This window comes from Manis pentadactyla, chromosome 12 (assembly GCF_030020395.1).
Source record: "Manis pentadactyla isolate mManPen7 chromosome 12, mManPen7.hap1, whole genome shotgun sequence".
Taxonomy (NCBI): Eukaryota; Metazoa; Chordata; class Mammalia; order Pholidota; family Manidae; genus Manis; species Manis pentadactyla.
In genome coordinates, this window is record NC_080030.1 from 71,344,122 (window position 1) to 71,371,293 (window position 27,172).

General features: G+C 42.3%; 1 protein-coding gene across 1 annotated transcript in view; it reads right to left on the minus strand.

Annotated features, from left to right (window-relative positions):
- The window catches only part of SLC35F1 (solute carrier family 35 member F1), a 521,014-nt gene that overhangs the window by 65,280 nt on the left and 428,562 nt on the right, over positions 1-27,172 (minus strand). The window contains exons 4-5 of the mRNA XM_036925045.2: positions 14,016-14,175; positions 1,528-1,684 (exon numbers count right to left, since the gene is read on the minus strand). Of these exons, the coding sequence (XP_036780940.1) occupies positions 1,528-1,684; positions 14,016-14,175 (317 nt within the window). The remainder of the gene's footprint in view (positions 1-1,527; positions 1,685-14,015; positions 14,176-27,172) is intronic.

Consider the following 27,172-nt stretch of genomic DNA (forward strand, 5'->3'; position numbering starts at 1 on the left):
TGGTGAGGTATGGAAACTTTCTTTGCTTCTGGTTTAATCAATTTTCTGACCGATCATTCTTTAAGGCAGTGGTTCCCAAACTTAAATGTACAAAAAGCCACTTGGAGAGCATGATGAAACAGTTTTCTGGGCCCCTTCCCTAAAGATTCTGATTCAGTAGATCTGGGTGGGGCCATGGATGTGCATTTCTGTCAAATTCTTTCCTGGTGTCAGTGCTGCTGGTCAGAGAACCACATTGTGAGAACCAGTGGTCCAGAGAGAACCAGGAGGTGAGGCTGGCTCCACCCACCGGCGTGGCTGTGGTTTCAGTGTACCCTCAATGTATCCTACTTGCCAAACACACCCATAGGCCACTTCCACTCTTCTGGCAGCAGTGTCCCTGAAGGGCTCTGTCAGCTATAATGGACTATTCCTGAAGCAAATGAGCTCTAGATCTCTGAATACACTGCCTGGATTCAAAAATAATAACCCATGAAAGGAGCCATCCATCTATGAAATGTTGGTTATGAATAGCTGAACTAGGCAATTTTTTCCCTCTCACAAAGCTGAAGCACCAAACTTTAAAATGCTATCAGACTTTCAAAATGAACCAAAAGTTAACCCTTCTCAGGGAGTTTTCCCATCTCTAGGTCTTGTTTGCTATGTAGCTTTTCCTGGTTACCTCAGGTTACTGGAATTTGGAGGATTCTTAGAAACAGCCTATTTGAAAAACATGTTTAAGGTGATGCCAAAATATCTCCCATAAATAATTTCAGATTTGAACCAATATAGTTATGAAGTACTTGCAAAAGAGATTTAGTAAAATTAGAATTACTTGCTTTGTAGAAAGGACTTTGGTGATATTAGACTGAAGTGAAACTAAAATGCGGTCTGTATTGATGGAAAATTATGCTTTTATTGACACTTTTTCTCACAACAATTTCTAATGCAGTAGTCAGTAATGATTTATATGCTCAGAAATGAATTAATATAAAATTGGTATTTTGGACTTGTTGATGCTTAGTGAGTGTCTGTGTTATATCTTTAACTGTTTAAGAAAAATGGAAACTGAATTTCTAAGAGGTGAATTTGAAATATGATTCCTTAGTGCAAATCCATAGGCAATAAAATAACAAATTTATCAAAGGGCAAATTTAAACTATAGGTTTTCTGTGACAGATGTCACTAGTAAACAAAATGTCATTTTTTGGAAGTACATCAAATCATGGCATTTATGCTTAGTTATTCTACTTCTGTAAGTAACAATCCACTGACTGGTTTGGTAGGATCAATGTACTTCTAAGGCTTTCTTATAAATTATCTTCAAAGTCCATTAAATGTTTTTCTAATAACTTATAATAAACTTGCTTAGTTTGGAAGAAATTTGGCAATAAAGGTACTGAGTTTCCAGACTTCATGTGGGATGTTGGCGAAAGGTTTCCAGCCTTGATTTTTATAAAATAATGTGACTAACCCATAGCCCACTGAAAAAATTGCAGTAAGTCCTAAGAGTACTTGCTGTCTGAATTTCTTGTTAAATTTACTCACAATTGAATTCCACTGAAAAATGCCCCGAAGAGTCCAATCATTCCCAGGAATTCCACTCGACTCAGGGTTCGGATGATGTATTCTTCCCAGACATTTGAGATGCCGTAAAGGGTGGCTCCTCCTAAGACCAGAAGGTCCCCTACCAACTTATTTTCCCCTAGGAACCAAAACACAAAGGATGCTTCATTAACATTTTCCTAATGAGAATCTGGCACCAGCAAATTTAGATCCTTTGCCTATTGCAATCTGTTTTCAGAGAAGTCTGGTAATTTCCCAAATAAGATTTAGTTAAGTTTGTTTATCTGCAACCCAGATATATTCTGATGTAAAAAGGTTGCCTATGTCTGCCCAGCTACAAGTCTTCCTTCAACTAAGAAAGGGACTAGTTTCTTCTAGATTATACCATCTCCACAAAGCCCCATGTCTTCTGTCGAGGTATTTGTCTAGGAATATATGCTAATACTTGTGCATGTTATATTTGCTGCAGGGCATTTTCCTGCTTAGCGAACATGGTGTGGAACAAACAGAACCAATCTGAATTTTCACCCTCTGCTACACAGACAGAAGCCATAACAGTAGTTGAGACTCTTTATGCTGACCATAGGCAAACTGGGTACTTGCTTAAAAAAATGAGAGTGAAAGAAATTATGTTGAAATTTTCAACTCTTTCAAAGTAAGTAAATAAGAGTGAAAATATATACAATTCACTATCACAGTAATATTTTCCTTTTCTATAAAAAAAGTTTTAAATTCAATTTTGGTTAGTTTTGGTTTACATTCATTTTTTGGTAATTTTTAATCATGCTGTATCAGGCTCTTTCCTATAACTGGGCAAATTCTCTCCACTCCAGGAGGTGTGAAGCCAGGAAGGAGAGCAGAAACCAGTAGTCTCTAGTGCTCTAGGGAGCACACAGGTGTGGGGCAGACCTGCAGCTCTGGGGCAGAAGAGGTGCATGATGGGGAGCGAGCTTGCTCTCTGCAGCAGGATTCTAAGGGAGGAACTCATCCTAGAGCAGCCTTGGTCTGCCGGGTTAGCCGGAACAGCCTAAAGCTGCAGAACTGATTGTCACTGTCGGTTGGGAGCACTAAGCATCCTCTAGGAAGTGGCTTCACTTCAGAGTCCAGGCTGGGCTTGGGGAGAGGCCTCTTCATTTCCGCCTCTGCGGTCACCTTGGGAGAGCATGTTTACTCTAAATGGTATCGCTTTTCCTAAGGCAACTTCCCACTCCTAGTAAGCATCAGAGAGAGAGAAGAAACTCTGAAAGGCAGGAGAGCTCTCTGGATTCACCCTCAAGGGAATGGAGCTGAGAATCTGGATCTGAGAGGGCGGGGACCCTTTCTGGGCTCACGGGGAATGATGAGACGGGACCAAGAGGAGGCAGCACACCCGCTGGGAGGTCCTGGGTGGTCTTCTGGGGAAACTGAGGTTGCTTTGATGGAGAGTGTCATCTTCAGCAACCTGATTAATCTTTTTTATGCATCAACTTGAAAATGATAAAACTTTTAATTTGAAGTAGTTCACTTGAGCAATAACCAGTAAAAGAAAATATGTCCATTACTAAAATTATAAAATTATAATGAACATGACTCAGTCACTTCACTCAGGAGCCATTTCAAAATCTTGTGATGACGTGGGGTCATTCTTATTAATATCAATTATTGTACTAGTAAAGTATGGAAGTACTGCTTAACAGAATTCTTGGCTAATGAAATTATATGAGTGGATTCAGGAAAGTTAAATTATAATGAAACACTTTAAGAGAAAGGGAAACATTGGTCTATCTTTTAGAAGTCCTAAAAGGAGGCCACACTTTTTCAGTGAATGGTCTAAGCAATCTTTTCAAACCCCACATTCGTACATTTACAGTCTATTCTGTTAACTGGCCTTTGACTCTGAAATCTACTCCACAGTACTTTGAATTTTCACCAATACAGTGATAATTATTGTTAATATTAATAAAACAATTTTGTATAACTTCAAGTTCAAAAATATTTTCTAAGTTATCTGTGACAAAAAGATTAAATATTATTTATGAAAATTTCACTAGTAATTGTATGAGTTTTTAAACCATTTAAAATAGACACATATACTATGTTAGAAAATTTAGTTGATGAAATATAATTAAATTAACAAGGACACGATTTTATCCAATCATAAGTAGCTATATAATGAAGTATTTGATATGATACAAGAATACTGGGACTAAATTTTGTGTCTACAATCTGAACCTAGTTAATTGGAAACTGAAACATAGTGCTCCATGTTTTACCCACTGTACAGCATGTACCTGACAAGTAAAACCAGTTGCTCTGCAATGTTCACGGGGAAAATCATCCCCAGCATCTGCCATTTATATATGTATACAACCATGACAAGTGACAACGTTTTGCGAATTTTAGGTAAATGGATACATTTGAAATTATGAGAAGTCCATTCAACCCAGTGCCTTCTTTCCCTCTGAACTTCACAGCATTGTACCTGGGTATGGTACCCATGGCACTTTGCTCCATGTCTGTTAACTGTTAACTTGTATGTCTTCCCTCATCCCTCTGTTTTCTTACACAATAGGGTTGAGGGGCATGGTTTGCAACTTACTTAGCTTTATATTGTGTGGTCCCTACCATGGATCCTGGCAAATAACAATTGTTCAAAAAATGTTTAAATAAATTGAGTTGACTGGAAAGGTCTTAATCCATCCTATGGTGAAGATTGTGAATGGCAACAGCTTTCAATTCAGGTAGACAAGGGCTCTAACCGCATCTCTGTCATCTGTTAGCTGGTTAAACACTGGGCAAGCTACAGAATCTTTTCGTACTTCAGTGTCCTTTTTAGAAAATGAGCTCATTGTGGAACTACAGTAAGGTAGTATAAAATAATGTAAATAAAATAAAATAATGTGAAATGCTTAGCATATCATCTGGTACTTATTAAGTGTTTCCTAAAATGGTGGTTAAAAAGAATTAACTAATCATTTCCTTTGATAACCACCTGTCTCTTTGAGTTGGCCATTTCTCATTTTGAATTGCTTTTTGGTTCTAATTATTCTAGTCATAAACACCTTGCAAGAATTAGTTTTACTTATTAGATTTGGGAGTCGTAGAAACACCACATTTGGAGGGATACTTGTGTCTGCATGGTGGTAGGAAGAAAAAAGGGAAAATTTTTACAAGTCACTATTTAACACTATATCAAGAAGTAAGCAGTGAATTATACAATAATGTTGAAAGACTATTAATGCAATTTCTGAAAATGAACGATCCCATTCAATATCTTTGAGTTTTAAATGTGACCAACCATCTTGTTTTTCTGGGGCTTTCTTGGTTTTAGCACTGAAAGTCCCACATCTGGGGAAACCCCTCCATTCCTGGCAATCGGGGACAGTCATTCATTCTAATTTACTACAGCAGAAGAAGTGTTCATTTCTTAAGGAATCACTTATAAGTATTAAGTGCGGTACAGCAGAAAGAATACTGTCTGGATTTCACATCTAGGCCACACCATTTAGGACTTGGGTGCCTTTTCACAAGCTTCTTATATTCCCTTAGCCTTGATCTCTTCAGCTGCAAAAATGAGAATAAACATACTTTCTTTGCATGATTAGGAGGATAAATGAGATAATGCACGGGCACCAATAAAATTGTCACTTTGGTTTGTGTTTAGTTATCTAGCTCCTTGAAAATATCTTCTCTTCCTTGAAGTGAATATAAAATTATGTCTAATAATAAGAAAAAAAGGTTATTATGGATATCTAACATTTTTGATAAATGAGCTATAAGATGAAATAAATATAATATGGTAGAAAGATATTTTGAAAAGCGAGAAATGTATTTTATAATAAAGAACCGCTTAAACTGAATTCTATCTAACCTATTATTTTCTAATCTTCCCTTCCCTCTTTGTACACCACTCCATAGGTTCCAAGGCAGAGTCTCTGGTGCCATGGACTGCGGATGCCTTTCTTCCACCTGTCTCCAATGGGAGAATTTGCTGTAGGTTTCATACAAGCATAATTCTTAGCACATCATTGTATCCAAACATTTGCATTTCGGTCTGGAGTGCCTAATGCCATTTGAGAAGTTTCCTTCAGCAAGGTTTAAATCAAAATAAAAAACTCCCAAACAGCTGATGGAGAAACACTCTAACAAGTAAAATTAGAGCAATTACTTCAATTTTAATGAAGTCAAAATAACTTCGAACTGGCCATTATCAAAATGTTTGAGGACAAGCTAAGATGAACCATGGATCAAGCAACATAAGAAGGATCAAGTCAAATATTCTCTTTTCTGGTGAAAAGTTCTTGATATGGTGATGACAATTTATATTGAATTGAATGCCTGATCAGAGTTCTAGCGAGTGCCTTAAGTATTTTAGAGAAGTTCTGTCCCTGGACAATTACTACAAAATTGAACCAACTCTACCATAAATGTAAAAGTAAATGGACTATTTTAAATAATGATGCACACCAATCTTAGGATTATATTGTCCTCAGAACCAGAGTGATTTTTTTTCAAAACATTTTATATGATAGCTTAAATTGCTACCTAACTTAATATTTTTATAGAGGTAAATCATGTCAAATCACTATTTTGGATCTGTGGGGAAAACTGCAATATTTCCAGATCTCTAGCCTGGCCTTAGTATATCTCCATATCAATAGGTGTTTCCAAGGGGTGGAGAGAAGTAGGACATCTCCGTATCAATAGGTGATTACAAGAGGGGAGCAAGGGCATATCTGGGCCAGAGAGGTTGGGTTGGGTGGGGTCCCTTTCTGCAGCCGGGTGACCAGAGACACGGGGGATCAGAAGTGGAAGACTGCTTGTAGGCAATAAACAGGTTCCTTCCACTTTATATTTCCCTTTGACTGATTTCTGTTTCAAAGGTAATTTGTCCCTGTCTGGGAATAGATTTTCCTCCTAGAGTTACACCTGGAAGTAGTTGGCCGGACCTCTGAACCCGAAATCTGTCCTCATGTGCATGATGCTTGTGCAGGCTGCTGGTAGAGATGGTGGGGAGATACCCAGAAAACCCCTTGGATGGTGGGGAGGCCCCATGGCTGCAACGGTGGAGGGTGTGGCTTCACCCAGGAGCCCCCCATCCCTAGGGCTTCCTCTTGCAGAGTCCCTAGTGGGGAATTGCTCTAGGAGAAAGCACATTCTAGTGGGTGGGCCCTTCCTCTGACTTGGGGAAGGGTGGAGACAGCAGAAGCTGTTGGGATTAGCCCCCTGTTTGATAGAAGACTGCTTAGAAGCCTTGACTGTCTGTGTAGCAGCCAGAATTGTGGGATGTTTGTTACTCAAGAGAGTGAAAAGGGTTACAGAGCAGAGAGACACACTTTGGCAGAAGAGAGACACACTTCAGCATCACTTGGAGGAGCTGGATGATAATTTACGGGATGCCTTTAAGAAAGAGTGACAGTTATTGAGAAAACAGGTTACACTCCTTGGAAGATACTTTAGCAGCCAGAGAATCTACGTTGCTCCTAGAGTTACACCTGGAAGTAGTTGGCAGGTGGGGGAGGGGGAAGAAAGAGCAGTGTCTTCAGCCCTGGAGATGGTACAGGAGTTGGTGGGAGAGGATGAGGGGGTGGGGCCAAGGGCCGATCTGTTGCCAGGCCACTGCCTGAGGAACCAGCCTCTCCAGTATTAAAGCCCTGCCCAGTTGTAATTAAGAAAATAACGCAACAACTGCAGGTTCCTCAGGGGGAGGAGCACCTCCCTCCCTAGGTTGTGGAACACTCCGAGCTCCACCGGTGTACCCAGGATGAGCTGGTGGACATGAGCGTTTGGTTTCAGCAGAAGCCACTGTAAACTCTGCCTGCAAGGCTTTTGTGTCACTGGGATTTGGGGGTGGAAAACTGCTTCCCTCCGGCAGCAATTGCAAAGTGCCCATCACACCTCAGGGAATCAGGCACTTCTGGATTGGGTGACAGCAGCCATCAGGGCAGTTTGGCATAATCAGGGTGATTTACCATACTTAATTAACCACTAGCTGGGAAACGTATACAGAGCTCCAGCAAGTGTTACAGGAGTTGGGCATGAAAAATATCACTTATAGTATGGTCCTCCAGGGCCCCTATGTGGACGTATTCATTGTAGGAATGAGAAATCTGGTGCTCCATACAGCTCTCCCATATCTCTTTGGATCCCTAGTGACTATTCTTGCCCCCCACACAGGGCAACCCCTAAGTGAGGCTACTCATACTTTAGCAGATCTGGGGGAGGTTGAAACAATAAGAGCATGGAAGGAAGTTTGGGCCACGACTGAAAGGTGAGGTGCAATGAGGACCGTGAAAGTCTCAAGGACCCAGATGTCAGTTGATTTGATAAAGGCCAGGGTAATGAAAGAAAAACTTGATGGGCAGGCCAACAAGATCTTGTTAGAACTGTGGCACCAATTAAAGTCAGAGCAGTAGTTCTAGCTGATGAGGTCCAGGAAATGGAAGCTGAAGGCAAAGCTCCATGTCTGGCCTGTGTCCCTGCAGGACTTCCTGAGGGACAGTACTCAGGCTCTGCCTGGGCCCTCACCCCCACAGGAGGATGAATGGGTGTCATGGTTTGACTGGAGGGGATAAAGGCCCCCACCTTGGGGGACATGGTGCAGACCGGAGGTCACATGTAGAATTAGCAATTCATTGGTCCCCTGTGAATGTACAACATATCTTGGCACAGGTAGACACAGGAGCTGAGTGTTCTCTGATTTATGCCAAGCCTGAGAGTTTTCCTGGGACCCCTGCTGTGATAGATGGCTATGAGTGAAGAAAGCTCAAATCCCATTGGGATAAGGTGTTTACCCCCAAAGACATACACTGTGTACATTTCTTCCATCCCTGAATATATTTTGGGGGTAGATATTCTGCAGGGCCTGTGGTTACAGACCACTGCAGGTGAGTTCAGACTGAGAGTACATGTGGTAAAGGCACTTTGAGGGGACATGCTAAGCACCCACCTGTAGGTGCTCCTGTACCTCAGTGGTGACTAATACTGAGCAGTATAAATTGGCTGGGGGAACAAAAGGAAACTGGAGAAACTCTACAGGAGTTGGAGAAGGTGGGCATCATAAAGCCCACTCATAGTCCTTTTAATTTTCCAGTGTGGCCAGTGAAAAGGCCAGATGGCTCCTGGTGTATGAATGTGGATTACAGGGAATTGAATAAAGTCACACCCCCTTTGCATGTTGCTGTCCCCTCTATAGCAGCCCTTATGGACACTCTAAGTCATGAACTGGGGACGTATCATTATGTTGTAGACCTTGCTGATGGTTTCTTTGCTATTGACATAGTACAGGAAAGTCAGAAACAGTTTGCCTTCACATGGGACATTCACTGTCCTTCCACAGGGATACCTCCATAGTCCCCCCATTTGTCACAGACTTGTAGCCCAGGACTTGGCCACATGGAAGAAACTGCAAATGGTGAGGCTATTATCAGTAAATTGGTGATGTTATGCTCATGTCTGATTCTCTTGCAGATTTAGAAGGGGCAGTTCCTAGACTGCTTCAACATCTACAGGAGAAAAGATGGGCTGTGAACAGCACCAAGGTTCAGGGACATGGTTTGTCTATAAAATTCTTGGGGGTTGTCTGGTTGGGTAAAACAAAAGTTATACCAGAAGCAGTCATAGACAAGGCCCAGGCTTTCCCCACCTCTACCACTGCAGGTGAGTTACAAGAGTTTTTGGGTCTTTTGGGCTACTGGAAAATGTCTATTGCACACTTGGCACAAATTCTGAGGCCCTTATACTGGTTGGTATGAAAGGGCATCAGGTGGGACTGGGATGAGACATGTGCAGATGCTTTTACTGCTGCTAAGTGAGCAGTCAAGGCCATACAGGCCTTGAGTGTAATGGACTCATCAAGGCCCTGTGAGCTGGATGTTCATGTAATCAAAGATTATTATGGATGGGGCCTTTGGCAGTGGCCTGAATGGACATGCCAACCTATTGGATTCTGGACAACTACAGAAAGGAGCAGAGGTCTGGTATACTTTGATAGAGAAGCAACTGGCTGCTGTGTACCATGCCTTGCTGGCTATGGAGCCCATCATTGGAACAGCTCCGAGCAAGGTAATAACTACCTATCCCATCATGGGGTGAGTGTGAGACTGGACCCAAAGGTCATGGAATGGCGTGGCACAGATGCCTATACTGGCCAAATGGGGCACATATTTACAGCAGCGCAGCGCCCTCTCTACTAGCCCCTTAAGTGGAGAACTCCAATACTTATTGGGGCCAGAGACATACCAGCAGAAAGTAGGAAGAACTTGCTTTTGAGCCATTGATAGCCGAGACTCCTTATCAGGAAGGAAAAGTCCCTATACCTGAAGATGCTTGGCACACAGATAGTTCCAGTCATGGGCAGCCCCTGAAGTGGAGGGCTGTGGCTTTTCCATCCTAAGATAAAGGCAATATGGATGGAGGATCTAGAGGGGTAGAGCAGTCAATGCACTGAATTTCAGGCAGTATGGCTAGTGATCACCCAGGAGCCCTCCCCTATAGTTGTCTGCACTAGAGTTGGGCCGTCTATCAGGGCTTGACCTTGTGGCAACTGACATGGTACCATGCCAACTGGATGGTTGGTCACCAACCCCTTTGGGTGCAAGAGTTGTGACAAGACCTATGGGCCTCTGGTCAGACTAAGACACTTACCATATATCATGTGACTGGCCATTTGCCTTTGGCATCCCCAGGGAATGATGAAGCAGACACACTGGCCCAGGTACATTGGCTAGAAGGAAAACCTGCTTCTGATGTAGCCCAATGGTTACATCAGTTTGTTGCATGCAAGGCAAAAGACAATGTGGGCTGTAGCTCATTGGTGGGGCTTGCTGTTGACCTTTGAAGAAGTCAGCAGAGCCTGGAGGGAGTGCCTTTTGTGCTCTAAGAGGGAACACTGAGTGCTGCAGCAACCTGGGACAATATTAAGGGGGCCAATACACCTTGTCAGGTGGCAGATAGACTATATTAGGCCTCTACTCATTTCAGAAGGATATCGGTATGCCATGACTTGTGTGAACATGGCTACTGGACTGTTGGTTACTTTTCTGTCACATTATGCAGATCAGGAAAACATCAAAAGGGGTCTAAAGCATCATTTTGCAACCTATGGCCAGTCACAGGTGATTGAGAGCTATCAAGGCAGACCCTTTACTGAACATGCCTTACAAGAATTGGCAGCAATTAGGAATAAAGTGGAAGTTTTATATACCATATAAATCCCACTGAGGCAGGCATGATAGAGAGGTACAGTGGTGTGTTGAAATCTGGCCTGAAGTCAGACACCAATAGTGTATGGTGCTGGTCAGTTCACTTATGGACAATGCTAAGGCATTTTAATGAGAAACCCCAAAAAGGAGCATTGAGCCCTATGGAAATGCTAACACACATTGCTGCCTCTCCTATACAACTGTATGTGCAGACCAAAGAAGAGTTATTGAAGCCAGGATATGGCCAGAAGAGCAACATCCTGCTGCCAGCCCCAACTGCATTGAGCCCTGGAGACACTGTTGAGTGGACATTTTGACACATGAACCAGCAATGGTTGGCCCTTCTGGCACCTTGGGGACAAGGCCTGAAAGCTGGCCTCCTGTGAGGTCCTGGAGTAATAGCAGAGTGGTCCCCAAAGATCATGGCAATGTATCCAAAACATCCAGGAGATAAGAGCATCTTACAGGGAAGTTTTATTTTATCTTTATGGCCAGTACATGTACGTCCCGTAGCCCTATACATTGACCCATCTGTAACTCCCACAGGGAGTGGGGGGGAAAGTCTGGTGTATTAGACCAGGACGAGATCCCATTGCTGCTACTGTCCTATCACAGCACCACTCTCTTGCATGCATCCTACCTGATGGACAAGATTTTCTTATGCTGGTGTCATTAAAACATGTATCTTATTGCCCTTAAGGTTATTTTCTTCTACAGTCCCTGTGACCTGGAACCACCCCCTGGCTGCAGCGGCCACGTGATGAGTGCTCTGAACTTACTATCCATTCAGCTATTGGTGCCTGTGGAATGGGCATGCTATGGACTTAATCTACATAGGACTTTGAATTTAGCTGAATCCTTAGGCTTGAGGATTATCATGATTTTATTGCTGTTGTTATTGTATGTTATTTATCTGGTCACAATACTCCCATTTTCTCACAGAGAGCCCATTGGGGAAGATGGGGAGTGAGTAGATTGTGAGGCAAGATTTATGAAGGGGTGGGCTGTGGGTAAAATTGCAGTATTTCTAGAATCTCTTGCCTGGCCTTAGTGCATCTCCATATCAATAGGTGTTTCCAAGAGGTGGAGAGAAGTAGTCCATCTCCATATTGATAGGTAATTACAAGGGGGAACGAGGGCATATCTGGACTAGGGACTTTGGGTAGGGTCCCTTTTTGCAGCCAGGTCGCGAGAGTAGTGGACAACTGCTGGTATGCAATAAATGGACTTCTCCCACTTTATTTCCCTCTTTGACTGACTTTGGTTTCAAAGGTATTTTGCCCCAGACTAGAAACAGATTCCCCCCTTAGAGTGCTGGGTAGTATTTTGGGGCCCTTGGATCCTATTTTTGAGCTGCCCTTAGAACATCACACCATGTAGTTGGGCACCATTACTTTAGCTTGGAAGGTATTCCAGAATAATAAAATTTAATTATGTTAACACTGGTACTGTTGATGTCACAAAAAGGATGGAGCTGTGGGCCTTAAAAAGACTCACACAGACAGATAAAACACTACTCTAGTATGTTTGAAGTACTCTGCATTATTTTAAAAAAATGATCACTTTTGAAAGATCCTCAAATTGATTTACTTTCTTCTTAAATAGTACTTCTTTCCTAACACTTCATTTGAAATCAAGAAAACTTTTTTTATAGAAGTAGGAATGCAATCTGTATTTAAGCCAGCTTAAATTTCTGGGCTTCAGCTTCCAGATTTATTAGGAAAATTGTTTTCTTTGACTATAAACTGAAAGATGATGGCCAGGGTGAATGGCTAGGGTTAAGCAAAGCAGAATTTTCTTAACTAAGTGCACACGATTCTACTTAATCTGTGTTTACATAGTTCAAGTAAAGCTGAGAAAGACTAATTAAATTGTGACTTTAGAACAACTGGCTACATTGTATCAGATAAAAATACCATCAGAGTGGTTCAAAGAGATTATCCATTTCAGGCTCACTATGGTATAGAGCATAAAACTGGCTCTTTCCTATGACATCAATTGATATTCCATGGAATCATACTGTATAGAAGAAAATTTTGGAAAAGCTGGTGTCTGTATTTTAGCCCATCTGTGGGGTGGGGATTGAGCACGCCATATTGGCAGTGGGTTTGCGAGGGCCAAGCTGTCCCTCTTTTGCTCTGTGTTGTGTCTTCAGCTCCAAGCAACAAAGGAGATGGAAGAAGGCCTGCCCCAGAGTCAGGAGCCCTGGGTTCTGGCTCCGGCTCTCTCTGACCTGAGACCCTGGGCAACTCTCTTGGCTTCCCTGTATCTCAGTGCTCCTGTGTGTCATATATAAAGTTGCTCTTTTCAACACAGTCTCTTTCAGCTACAAAATGCTATGGTACCACTTAAAACCATAAATGATATTCATTTCAGGTACTTCCTATGATTTAGTCTCATAAAGAGAAAGGCACCAATTTTGTCTCTTTATCACCTAATTCCCTAGAAAGGCCATGCTAAGAACTACAGAGGAGTAGGTACTTTTATCCCATTCCTGACATTAACAAAGGAGGTCATTTTTCTTCCTGCCCCCCCAAATCTTCTGTAGCACAAGATTTTGGTGCATTTTAAAGAACGGCAATGCTTTTAAAAGAGTCCTTGGGAAACCATTGTGGATCAGGGCTTCCCAGCGGATTCATAGCAATTTGATGAGTAAATCATGAAGCTTACCTTACAAGTCTACACGCTATGATTGATACCACAAGTCCACCACCCAAAGCAAATTAAAGAACCACACATGAGGAGATGGAATTTAACTCTCCCTCAGGAAAATACTGAATATTCCTAATCTCACCTTCAAATTTTAAATATCCACTCTTAGGCTTATCTAGCAACCTCCACCCAGTAGTTTGAAAGCTCACTTTCTCTGACTTGGGAGAGAGAGTTGGAGGGTGAGGTGTAGGAAAGGACCCTGTGGCTCAGGAGTGGACTAACCCACTGACACCACCTCTAATCTGCTGGGCTGGGCCAGGCAGCAAAGGCATCGAAAACATCCTACAAATGGGTCCTGACTCTCAGCTTTAAACACTGGGGGCATGTTTCTGAATTCATGTGAAAAAGGTGTAAAATCTGTATTTTGCTCCCTTCATTCACTCAAGAAACATGTATTACAGCACCTTCTATGTGCCACTGTTCCAAGTGTGGGGGAACAGACATGAGTTGGACACAGATACTAGGAAAACCAGGTTCCTTGCTCCGCCCACGCCAGCCCCCAATCATGAACATGCCATGTCTTGCCTTGGCGTCATGCACAGAGGCACGTAACCTAGTGACCAGCTGGAGACTCACCTGCTCCCTGGTGTCTTCCCACGAGCACATCTGCTCCCGCCATGCAGCCCATTCCCAGGATGCAGACAACGATGCCAATGAAATGCACAGCCTTGTACCGGATCAGCAGGAAGAACCAGGAGAGCAAAATCACAACTGGGATCACAAAACAGTCCAAGAGCTATTGGGAGGGAGAGAGGCAAAAAACAGGAGTTCCAGGGGGAAATTTCCATGTAACAGAGAAAAATGGCACGTGTAGCGCACTTGAAAGGGTTTTTCCCCTGAACCTGAGCTTCTGTGCAGACCCAGAACTGATGCAGTTAAAACAGGCTCTGCAACAAATGCAGATTAGCTTTAATGAACATCCCCCAAGTCTTGAGGGAAAGGGGAGCCAATGGATACACAGACTGGTGGTGCAGATTCTCCTGTTCCTACTGCGCTGCCTGCCTTCTTCCTCAGCACCCCAGCCCACTCCTCCGAACACCTCCTGGGAGGGGAGAATATGCCCAGTCACTTTAGGTGGTCCCACTACTGTAAAAGTAACTCTGGGGATGGGAGGTGATGTTTTATAAAGTATTAGAATTGAGATGAAAGTTGAACTTAATTTTGTCCCAGACAAGTGTCTCCCCACTACCAGTAAAAGTTACTTTAATGTGCCCTTGAAATTTCACTCTTAAAAGAAAAAAAATTTGTTCTAAATATAAAATACAAATATTACTCTTTACATAAATACTTTACAAATACTGTTGTAAGAAGGAGTAAGAAAGAGAGAGAAGGATGAACAGAGTATAGAAAAACGTCTTCAATATCATTTCTTAAAGATTTTGCACAAATAGTGAGAATCCATCTTACACAGAAGTTCCAAGAGTTGGTGGAGTGTTCACCCTCATCATGTAGTGAGATGACGTGGTAAAATGAGAGGACTACTGGGCCAGGGGCCAGAAGATCTGAGTTTGAGCACTATCTCCTTACAGCACGGAGACCCTGGGCAAATCACAAACTCAGGGAGCCTTAATTTCCTGTTAGAATTATGAAGATAACTCCTATGGACTTTTCCCAGAGATCATAGTGAAGCTTAGCCATAACACATGTGAAAACATTTTGTAAATTAAAAGAGCCTCAATGCTTGTCTCTAATCCTGCTTCCAAACACATGCTCCGGGCTCCACAGAACTGGTTGTTTGTACTGCACCTTGCTAAGATGTAGAGACCTTTGGATATTCCATGCAAGGCAGGGTCTCCACTAGACAGACTGATGCCCCACAGAACTTCAAACTCCAGGTATGAAATGAGAAACTGGTGATCTTGTCCCATCGCCCAGTACAGCTCCTCCTCACCCAGTCTCAGATACAGGACACTAATCCCTGATATTCCTCCACTCTTACTGCCTACATCCTATTCATACCCAGTACTGCCAACTCTGTCTTCTAAACATCTCTCAAATCTATTCACACCACTATTACTTCTGCCACCTAGACTAAGCTCACATCCTCTCCCACCTGGGACAAGCACTTCCTTCCTGCCTTGGAGTCTTCACTCATGCATCCCACTCCTGGAACGTTCCACTTCAATTCTTGAACTTCTCGTCTCCTCCTTTTTCTTCAGGCTTGTGCTTATATACTGCCTTCTCAAGACAGCATCTCAGGTCCCAGGCTAGACCAGTCCCACTTGATGCCTTCCTTGCATCGTGTACTTCTCCTTTATAGTGTCAATTACAATACGTAACTAATATGGAATTATCGGCATGTCTGATTTGCCCACTGGTCCAGAGGTCCATGAGCACAGGACTATATTCCTACTACCCAGACCCTGCTGAGCTTATGAAACTATCCAGTAATAGTCATTGAACAAGTACATACAAAGGCTTTAAATGATCAGTAACATCAAAATGGAGTCTTCAAGATTCAGTAAAGGCTGGAAAATGTTTGTATATTTGCAAAGCATCCCTGACCATTAGAATGGCTTTTTGGCACTAGAAACAGCCCTCAGAATCCCCTGTCCCGAAAGCTTTCTGGTACTCAGGCAGGCCCCATGCAGGAGCATCAGTCTTCTCTTTTGCAAAATGGAAAAAGCAATCAGAATAATAAGCTGTCCTCAGGGGTGCTGTGAAGTGATGTGGCGATGAAGGCCATGTGAGTGCTGAATAACACCGTGAAGGCTGGGGTGAGCCCAGGGGTCCCGGCACTCCCGGAGCAGCTGTGTGTGTACAGGGGTGGCTACTGGTAGGACTGTACTGCAGCACGTGGTTGCTTACCACACAGTTAATTAGCAAGTTAATGATCCTATTTAATTTAATGTGGTGAAATGCTCTAAGGCAGGTTTTATGATCGGCCTCAAATGCCAGTTAAGCATAGTTGGAAATTTGATTTTACCAGTGGAAACTGTTCACTGGGCCTAAAACAGTTGGTGTTTTGTTTTAAACCTTAGAAATTACTGAATCAATGGTTGAAATATTTAGCTACATGCTATGCAATTAGGATTTCATTATAAAGGTCTCCATTCCTGAGTTACTGATGGCAAACCAGGCTATCATGCAGTCTTTGGGGAGGGCGGAATTGGTTCTCAGTATCATTAGAAACCCAAAGCACTTGATGAGTACAGGGATCTATTCTCTTAATGGGTTGAGCTGAAAACCCTTATTTGTATTGTGTCAGGTGAACCTATGGCCGGGGAAGACTTTTAGAAAGAAGGGAAAAGATGGATAGAATCCAAGCCAAGATTTCTGGGACATTTTAGCTAGGGAAGCTCGGGGACCAGCATACAGCAGGGAATCTATAATGGGTGGCTAAATGAATTAATGAACAGACAGGCATTTGGTGTCACTATCAGAAGGGACACTGGAGATAATTCAGGCTGCTTTGGAATTTTGGGTGAGATAACTCATTTTGCAGGACTGTTCATGCAGGGCATTAAGCATTGTTGGGCCCCAACCACTAACAAGATACTCCTCCCCATTTACAGAGTTCCTCAGGGGTGACATCTTCCCAGTTTAGAATCCCTGAGACTCCTTTATTTAAAAACTGGAGATTCAGAAGTTTCAGGAGATGAAGAAGTGATGTGCTCAAGAGCACTCAAATTGTCCGTATCAGCAGTTCTGTCATGATTTTTTTTTGAACAATATTTTAATGAAGGTCAATGTGAGGAATTGCTATAGGTGGAATTCTAATAGTATCCGTAACTACAGATAAAGCCACTTGGGAGCTGCTTTTAGTAAACAGGCTATTATTTTTTAGTGATTTTTGGCTCCAGCCTTTCGCCTGTGGTTATATAGCATAAAATACACTGACAAAATAATTTTCCAATAGTTTTCTGGTAGCTTAACTCCTTAGCAAAGTGGTTGTTAGAGAAGCATTATAAAAAATACCTACAAGAAGGGCTATTAAAGAAAAAGAACTAAAAAGCCTTCAGCTTCTGTCATTATCCTGTTTAGTGGATTTACCTTTCTTTGCATGTATTTGTATTGATATTTTATAATACCAAATAATAAACAAATGGGTACTATTTCATAACCATTTTATGCTCTGAAAAAAATCTCAAAGAATATTAAGAGTATTTTGGGAAAAAACATGTTCATTGTCCATTAGATTTACACAGCATCATTTTCACCCTAAAGACTTCAACAAATTTTGCTCTTTTATGTCATTTGTCCTGAGGTGATACCTAACAGAAAGACCTATGATCCCAAATTATCTGATTTTATTTATGGAGGCACACCATTCTCAATGGCTGGGGCAAATTCTCTGAAGTCATGGTTGAAAGAAGAGAGGGGATGTGAACTCCACAGTCCAAGCAGGTTTATTGCTGAATCTGAGAGGGACCCCTCTGCCCTGGCCAGCAGAACAAAGGAAAAAGAGGGTCTCTAATAGGTCTAGAGGCTTTTTATGGCCAGGGTTTTTGGCAGGCTTTTTGAGGGGAGGGGTCAGGGGAAAGGTGGGCTTGTGGCTTGCTGACATGTTCTCTGGAGAATGCTTGTAGCCTAAGTAAGATGAAACCTAGGTCTCTCTGAGATGGCGGGTGGGTTTATTCAAAAGGCGGTATTCAGGTCTAGCTTCTATCAATGATAATAGCTCCAGGATGATTATTTGAACTTGGGAAGTTTAAATAACATTTACAGTCAGTTGTATTAAGTTTACATTTATAGTTTGAAGAACATTATTTTTTCTTAATCTTCATAACAGCCCTTTAAGGGAGTTATGACTATACTCATTTTATGGATAAGGAAACTGTGGGTCTAAGAGCAAAGCAAGTTAGTGTCTGAGACGGGGTAAAAATACTAGTGTATGGACTCTTAGGTCAGAGTCCAATGCAGCTTCCAAAAGTTACTTAAACAATAATTTTAAAAAAGGTTTTGAAATTGCTCCTAGAACAACACAACAGTCAATGTTAAACAAAATCAACGTTTTGTTTTTTAAGCATGTATTCGAGGATCACAGCACCATTTAACCTTTTGCTCTCTCTCTCCCTCTCTTCTCAGTTTCTGCCAATCTCTTACCACTAGCTCCTTCCCTGTACTCTTTAATCACACTTGGTTATGCTCTCTCCTAAACACACACACACACCCCAGTCCTCCCTTCCTGCCAATACCCACTCAAGTTTCCTTCTCCCTTTCTGTGCTAACCGCATTCACCGACCCTCCCCGACCACCTCTTCCTGGTTTCAGACCCACCGGTCTGGCTTTCCTGCTCAGTAGTCATCTCCTCCGAGACCCTGATGTGGTCACTACACTCTCCTTAGGGATATGACACATTTTCTGTGTCAGTGAAATCTTCTGCCTTCACAGACTGCTAAGCCTCCCTGCAGTTGGGGAATATCCCCGGTTGTATCCTGGCTTTGCAGTTTCCCAGCTTTTGGTTCACTTGAGTTCACAACTCTACGGCTGGCCGGAATGCTGGGAAAGGCACAGGCAGCTGCATGCTGGGCGCCTCCCCTCAGAAACCCTGCCAGGGGCTAGGGCCACGGAAGGGAGGGTCAGCAGGCTGCAATGGCCCCGGAGCTTCAGGTGGAAGTTCCCACAGCTCGCAGGTTCTTGCCCTCTTCTCCGTTCCCCTGGCTCTTTCCAGCTGAGTCCCGTCCAGCTCTGCCCGGGATTGATCCTGCAGGGCTGCGAATGAAGCCCAGAGCCCCGGCTCAGCCGGCCCACCTTCTTCTCCCAGGTGGTAACTGTTTTGGGTGCCTATTCTCCAGGAACTTTTATCATAAATGATTGCTGTGCACCTTGGTTTAAACAGCTGTCTCTGAGCTCCCATGGCAGCCTTTGGCCACTGGGCATACCCGGCTGTGGTCAGAGATTGTGTCCTTATCCTTGGAATGTGATTCCCAGCAGCGGGGGCCGTTTGGCCCACCTTATCACAGAGCCTGGCTGTGCCTATAGACCATGCTTTTGCAACAAAAATGTGATAAATGAATGAATGTGTTATCTCCTGACAGGATTATGAGTTTCCTGAGGAAAGAGAGGGTGTCTCATTCACCTGTATGCTCTCCAGCATCACATTGAGAATCTGGGCTTTAGTAGATGCCCCAAAATGCCAGCTGAATGAAAGAATGAAACTTTTCTGGCCTTAATCTTCTCTAATTCCTTAATCTTCTGTTCCCATGACTTCCTCACATGCCATTCTACTGATTGTATTTAAGTTATTCCCTTTGAGAAATATGAATTTTATCCCTTCCACTTTACTTGTGTATCTATGCCTTTTCCTGTGAGTTTATTTAATTGAAGTATGTGTATGTCTCTGCAGTGTCTTTGTGAATATAACTTAAGTGGTAGAACTCAAAGTCACTACATTAACTTGGCTAGTTGAGGCAAACTGATTTTGATGATTATGACGATATAACATATCTACTTACACAGAATTTCATTGCACAATTACCATCATGGAGTTATTGTGATAGTTAACTGCTGCTATGCTACATGGCTCTCAAAACTGATGCAAAGTGATTAAATAAGGAAAGTAATATAAATTCCATCCCCATGATCGATCTCATAACCATGCAAAGCCCAACAGTCTCACTGGTGGTGATACCACAGCAGCCCTCATCAGTACCACACTTGCCAGTGGGTTACTGTATCCTCTCTCTGTCTCACCTTTATGCAGCTGGTATTGCCAGTAAAACATCTAGACCAGAGGCCTCCTCTAGTACTGGTTGATAAAGAAATTCAGTTTTACTAGACATATCCTTAGCCCATAAAAGTGTGCCTACTGCAAAATGGGCCAATTTCCCCTACACTTGTTCTCAGATTTGGGTAATAGTAAATTAAGCCTTTCAGGGCAAACCTGTATCTTTCTCCAAACCCTTAACAAAACAATTTATTACAGTTGCTGGAAAATCAGTGGGAGATAAATTATACTTTTCAAAAAGGGCACAGTGACATTGATGTCAGAAAAACATGAGGTTTTTTATTTGTTTTAATCAAAGCAGAAAATGTAGACAGTTACATAGTACTTAAAGTAAATGTTATATTTTAGGCTATTGTTAAGTTTTTTCTTTGAGTTGGTTACAGAGAGTTTCACCAAATTAATCCAAAGTATAAATAAAATTCATTTTACTGCAAAAAGGATGAGTAGCTTTGCCTAGAGGTACAGGAAAAACCAGCAGGTTATTTCTTTCCAGAAAAGCAAGGAAATACTTATAAAGATCAAATTTGTAATGTTGATTTTACCCCTTTCGAAGAGTTACTTTAACACACAAAACAAACACCAGAGCATCATAAAGGTCATAAAGTTAGCATACCATGGTATTTCATGTTTTCTGACTTACATGCTTCTATGCTCTTTAACACGGATGAAGATGACAAAGTATCTAGGTAACTAAGATGGAGAACTGCTCTGGAAATTAGAAACAGGCATTTCAGGAAACCCCCACAGCGTTCCTATTTTATACTTTCAGACTTAACAACTCAGTATGGCTTGTCCTTTATCTTCAACTTAAATATCTTAATATAAATATCCTTGAATATCTGCAGAAAAGCTGAGTATAGCATCATGCCTGCAGTCTGATGAAATGTCTATATTTAGATGCTGTCTTTTGTGTCTAACATGCCACATGTATGGTTTTCTTCTTTACTGTTGGGTACTATGATTCTAGTCACTTAATTGTCCTCTGGATTCTGTCTGGTAGAAAATAATAGCTTGATCCATTTGGATTGACCCACTGTAGGTCAGATTGATGAAATACTGGCTCATATGGCTCACCTAAGAGACCCAAGGACCTAAATAGAGATCAGACCTAGTTGTATAATTAGACCTGAACTGCAGAAGGCAGCACTGCCTCCTATCTCCCACTCCAATTTTAACTTAGCTTAAACTATCTTAGGCAGATACACTGGGCAAAAAGGTCACCTCAGGGGTCCTTCCCACAAAGGAAGAAATCCATAAAGCAAGCAGAAATGAAACACTCAGAAGACAGTTTTTCCCCCTTTTCTTCTCTACTGAGGATAATAACCCCATCAAGTGGTAACATCCCCTACTGGACATCTCATTAGTTCTTTCCTCCTTGGGCTGCAGTGAGAAGGAATGCAGAGAGAGGAGAGTCCCCGGTTCTCCCAGCATCTGGAAGGGAGCACACGTTTCCGCTGGCCTGGGCGGACAACGGGAGAAGAGGAGTCCCTCTGCATTCTCTCTGTACCATGCTTGGTTTGGGTGACACATATAATCATGTAAAAATGTGTCTCTTGATTAAGGATCTACATACTAGAGTGCTAGGCATAAAAATCTCTGGAAGAAGAAAATCAAAATACTTAGGAATATAAATATTAACAATGGTTATGTTTGGATGGGCTAACTCAGTCTTTACAACCCCCCACTCAAATTCTCTGAGATTTCCAAATTTCCTCTCATGAGCATATACTACTTTCAAAATATATAAAACAACACACGAAAGAGTAAAAAATTTACAAGAGTCAGATCAATGCTTCTCAAGGGAAGCAGATGGTTTGTAAAAAAATTAAAGCAAAACAAAAACCGCTACCCAACTGCTCCCGCTCCAGTAGTGCATAATGAGGAGGTGACCTCATCCCTCTTTCTAATTCTCTCTGCCAAAAAGAGACTCCTCGGCCAGCCCTCGGCTCCTCATTAGTGCTCCCCTCTGGCTATTCACAGGGAAAAAGCTCTCTTCATAGGGCCCAACTGTCAGAGGCTAAACCTGAGGCAACTGGTAGGTGATTCGGGAAAGAGAACATTCTCCTGCTTCTAACTGGCAATTCCCCTGTGTTTCTGAAAGTGATATATATTATAAATTCATCTCCGGTGAGTAAAACTGAAATGTTAACAGGAAAGGATCTTAAAAAAGACTAACTTCAGTAACACAGACACAACAAAAATCCTCTTTTGGCTGACAGGCCAGCTGAAGAGCCTGAAATATAATTTGAGAAACACCCATTCACATGCAATCAAGAACCATTTTAATTCAGTGGCCTGGACATGTAGCCATCCCGGAGGCATCTGAAAATCAACTGGGTGCATAATTCCAGGGAGTGTCTTTCATATGGAACAGACTTTTCTGGTAGACACCTCCACCTGCTCCTACCACTCCAGATTTTTTCTCTCCCAGGATTATTTTATGCAGAACACCTTCACCTGCCCCCATAAACCCATACTTTAGGACTTAAAGTTTAGGTTTTACTCTCTTAAAATATTTGTATTGATTATAGCCAGATTTTCACCAGGTAGCCCAAGAGATCCAAACCAATAAAATGTGTCATTGTGCTGACTATATGACAGCCATTTCCCAAGAAATGCCCTGTTTTCGGGATTTAGAAAAGAATTCTTACCAAACTATTTTTCCTATTTCTACTGATAAGAATTTAAACATGTGAATTTTATACATCCCGATAGTGTCAGTCCAGTGGAATTCTTAGTTGTTAAAGTATATCCACTTTCCTTTTTTGGCTTCAACTCTCAAAGACAAAAAGAAAGAAAGAAAAAAAGACACTACCATACACTGAAAATCTGGGACAAGGGCCTAGAAATCCAGGTGACCACCAAAAGATACAAATAATTAAGAGACAGGTACTCTCCAGTTCTACTTCAAGGAAATCTGCCCAGGTGAGAGCAGAGCTACCTTGGGGGACAAATTCTTTCTGGGTGAGCATCACTGGATCTTTAATTAGGTTTAAAAACAAGCTCTGATTATCAGCAAACTAGATTCTAGAATCAGGAAGCAAGGAATTACCATGTAATGAGAGTCTATCATATACCAGGCACAATGCTAGGTTCTTATTTTCCCCATTTTACAGATGAGAAAACCAGAGTACTAAAGATAATAGGTAACTTACTTGAAGTCATGTAGTCTTAAGTGTCAGAGCCAGACGGGATCCCAGGCTGCCATTCTCCTTATACAAAGTGAGTTTAAACAGTCAAGGTCCATGTGGAGTAGAAACTATGTGAGGCTAAACAGTGGTTTAGCCTGGGTCAGTCTCAACTCAATCTAGCAGACTTATTTATTTACTCTCCTTCACTGGGCACACTCCAGAAGAGAAGGCAGACTGAGGGCATTGAAAGAGTAATCACCAGTTGCCGGCATCTTTTTATATTAAAGAGGGTTATAAGAAAAAGTGTATGAGAATTAGAATTGTACCACCAAAGTGGAAACTACTGCTTTTCCAATCACTGAAGCATAAAGTATGGTTACAGTTTGCTGACAACATCCATTCATCAAGATCCGCTCTGTGGTATGACACCTCTGCCTAGGAAGATAATCACAAACCTAGTTACAATGTGTTTTTGCTTATCCAAAATATTTACGAAAGAAAAGAGAAGAATTAGAATCATTTCTTGTTAAAAAAAGCTGATGGGTCTCAGATACTATGTGGCTATCTGAGGTATTTTTGGAGAAGTGGTTGCCTTAAGTCAGCAGAGCACTACCAATTTGTATTTCTTATTTATAGAAATACATGAACATAAGAACATTAACAATAACATTAAAGAAAGCACACGTTTCAAAGCACATACTGAAGGAAATGAAAGCTTTCTGATAAAATATTAATTCTGCATTAATTTTGCATGACTTTGGATTCCTCCTAGCATTAAAACAGTGGGGAGAAAGGATTTCAAAAGCTAGGGGAAAACATCTTGTACTTTCTTTCTAGGGTCTATTTCTAGACCTAACTCAACTGTTCCAGGTTTTATTTTAAAAAAAAAGGCAAAATCAGATTTTCACCACCTTATACTTATCATTTATTTATGCATTCAATAGGAATTTCTGAATGCTTGCTGCATGCTCAGCATTGTTACAGGGGCACGGTGCAGCAGAGAGAACACAATGCCACATCTAGGCTCATGCGCACAGATGCCAAGGACACCTATTTCTCCCCTGCAGGTCGCAGCCGGCTTCCTTCCCTGGGGAGATTCTGCAGGGGATTGGCCCTGCAGGGGATTCTGCCCTCTGTTCTCTGGGATCCTTACGTTCTGCTCCCTGAAGGGCCCTGCTTTCAGCAGCTATCCCAAGACCCTCTTTATCCTTTCCACGAAGCTGGCTCTTTCCTTCGCCATAAAGGCACATCCCAACTCACCCTTGATGCCCAATTGCTCTGTAGCTATTTATCTTTTTCTGCTTCACCAGAAGATTAATTTAAAGCCACTGCCTCCGGTATCTTGGCGCCACTCATTCCTCGAGCTTCAGCAATGATGACAACTCCCTTCACTGTGATTACAAAGCCACACTGCGCGGCTGTTTTTGACTAAACTTTCCTGCAGCCTTTGGTTGACATTATTAATCACTCTCTCCTTGATTCTCTCCTCTATTGATTTATGTCTTTTTTCCCTCCTCTGCCCCTTCCTTCGGTCTTTTATCTAATTTTGTTCTTCAAAGTTGGTGTGTCTGAAGGTTCTGCCCTTGGCTCTGTCATTCACACAGTCTACACAGGCCACCCTCTGGCTGTCTCCAAGCCCCTATCCCCCTTATTATCTTTACTGTAAACTTCTTGAAAAGAGCTGCCTTCAGCAACTGCTTCCATCAACATCGTTCAGTCGGTCAGCTCAGTGCATCTGGACTGGCTCTGTTCCCCAAACACCAGCACAATGGCTCAAAATTCTCGTTGCCGGTTCTTGAACCTAACAGAGACATTTCAGTCCCTACAAGTCACTCAGAGCGGCGCCTGACACTCCCTCTCTCCTTTGATGCTCCTGCCTGCTGGGCCTTCCCGTCCCTCCACCCTGCACTTCGTCTCTCTTGTCTCCTTCTCAGACCCCTTTCCAAGCTCCTGGTCAACTCTCTCCTTCTCAGACCCCTTTCCAAGCTCCAAGATCCACTCTCACCTCTCAGAAGCTGTGCTTCCAAGATTTTGCCATAGTGTCTCCTTATCATCTCTCCACATTTACCGGAGTGATTTCACCTACTGTTCTGGCTTTAAAGTCATCTGTATGCTGACGACTTCCAAATCAACATCTCAGTTCCGGTCCATCTGTGAATCCAGAGCCATTGAGCTCCCTGCTGCTCGGGTGTGGATGAACCAAAGAACGCCCACAGCTCAGCCTGGTTCAAACACAGCTCATCTCCGTGGCCCCAGATTGTTCTTACTCACGTGATTTGTCCCTCAGTGAATGAGACCAATAAGCAACTTAGTTGCTTTGTCTGAACCCTACATGTCCGACATGTAGTGGTCACTCCTTCCCTCTTGAAACATTTCCTTGACTTGCTCCCAGGGCCTGCCATATTCTTCTGGCTCTCCTCTGACACACTGGCCTCTCCTTCCCAGCCTATTCCCCGCACTCTCTGAATGCTGGCATGTCCCAGGGCTCAGCTTTTGGTTTTCTCCTCTTCTCCATTCATACTCACCCCATTTGTGATCTAATCAGCATCACCTATGAAAATGATCCTAAGATAACAGTTTCAGTTCCCACCTCTCCCCTGGATTTCAGATACACGTGCCCAGCCATATACGAGCTCTGCTTGAATGTCTAATGGGAAGCTCTGATCTACATGGGTAAAGCAAGACTAGATTTTCTGCTCTACATACGCTGTTGCCAACTTTCTGTTGTTTCACCTCAGGGCACAACCCAGTGGCTCAGGCCAGTAACAAAGAAATTTTTTATTTTTTTCTTCTCAAACTTTCCCCATACAAATAATCAGAAAATCCGGTTAGTTTTATCTTATAAATGCATCCCACAGACTGTAGCCACCACCACAGTTTGCACCTTGCTTTGAGTCACCTTCATCTTTCAGTCAGTGCCCTCCTGTCTAACCATGTCCACTGTCGCTCTTAGACAGTCAATTCTCCCTCCATGAACAGCCACAGTCACAGTGATCCGAAAATGCAAATTAGTTCACATCAATCCCCTGTTCTAAACACTCTAATGATTTTCCTCAGGACAAATCCCAACTCCTTTCCTTGATTCACATTGCCTGATATAGTCTGGCCGCTGTCTCCTTCTTCAGTATCATCTCTTACTACCAGAAACTTCAATCACTCTTTCTGTGTCCACTATGTTCAGAGCCTTCAGCCTTATACGGTTCCCTTTGCTTAGGACTCCCTTTATATATCTTTGCATATCTCACTTCTTCATGTTCTAGTGGGAGGCAGAGAAAATAAAAACTAAATGTAACTTGGAAGCAAAGCTTCATGAGGGCAAGAGCACTATCTTCTTCATGCTATATGTTTAGCAACCATGGTAAAGTGTATATAATATATGCTGTGTAAATATTTGCAGAGCACATGAGTGAATAAAACATGGATTTATACTTCTACACCCACAAATCAAATAAGTCAAAAAGTTCTGTCTTTTTAGCCACCTAAACTTCATTAAAATCTTTTCACTTGTTCCATCCTTTCTACTTCATCAGGCAATGCAAATGATCTTTCTAAAGTGCAAATCTCATGTCATCCTTATACTAGAAACTCTCAGGATTAAGCCCAAATTCCCTAATGTGGCTCATAAGTCCCTTAGTGATCTGTCACCAACTCCCCCTTCATTGTCTTCTTTGACCATTTCCTCCAAACTCCATGTTGAAGGATTTTTAGCTCCTTAACATGTGATGGTTCTTCTTGACTCATTTCTTTGCACATGCTATTCCCCCTGCCTGCAGATCTCATATCCACCTCTTGCATGACCCCTTGCCTGGCCTGCTCAGATTTATCTTTCAGAGCTCACTTTAGACAATACTTCTTTCAGGAAGCTCTCTTTGGCTTCCTAAATCTGGATTATTTGTCTCCTCAGTGGCTACCTTGATCTCTGTATTACCAAA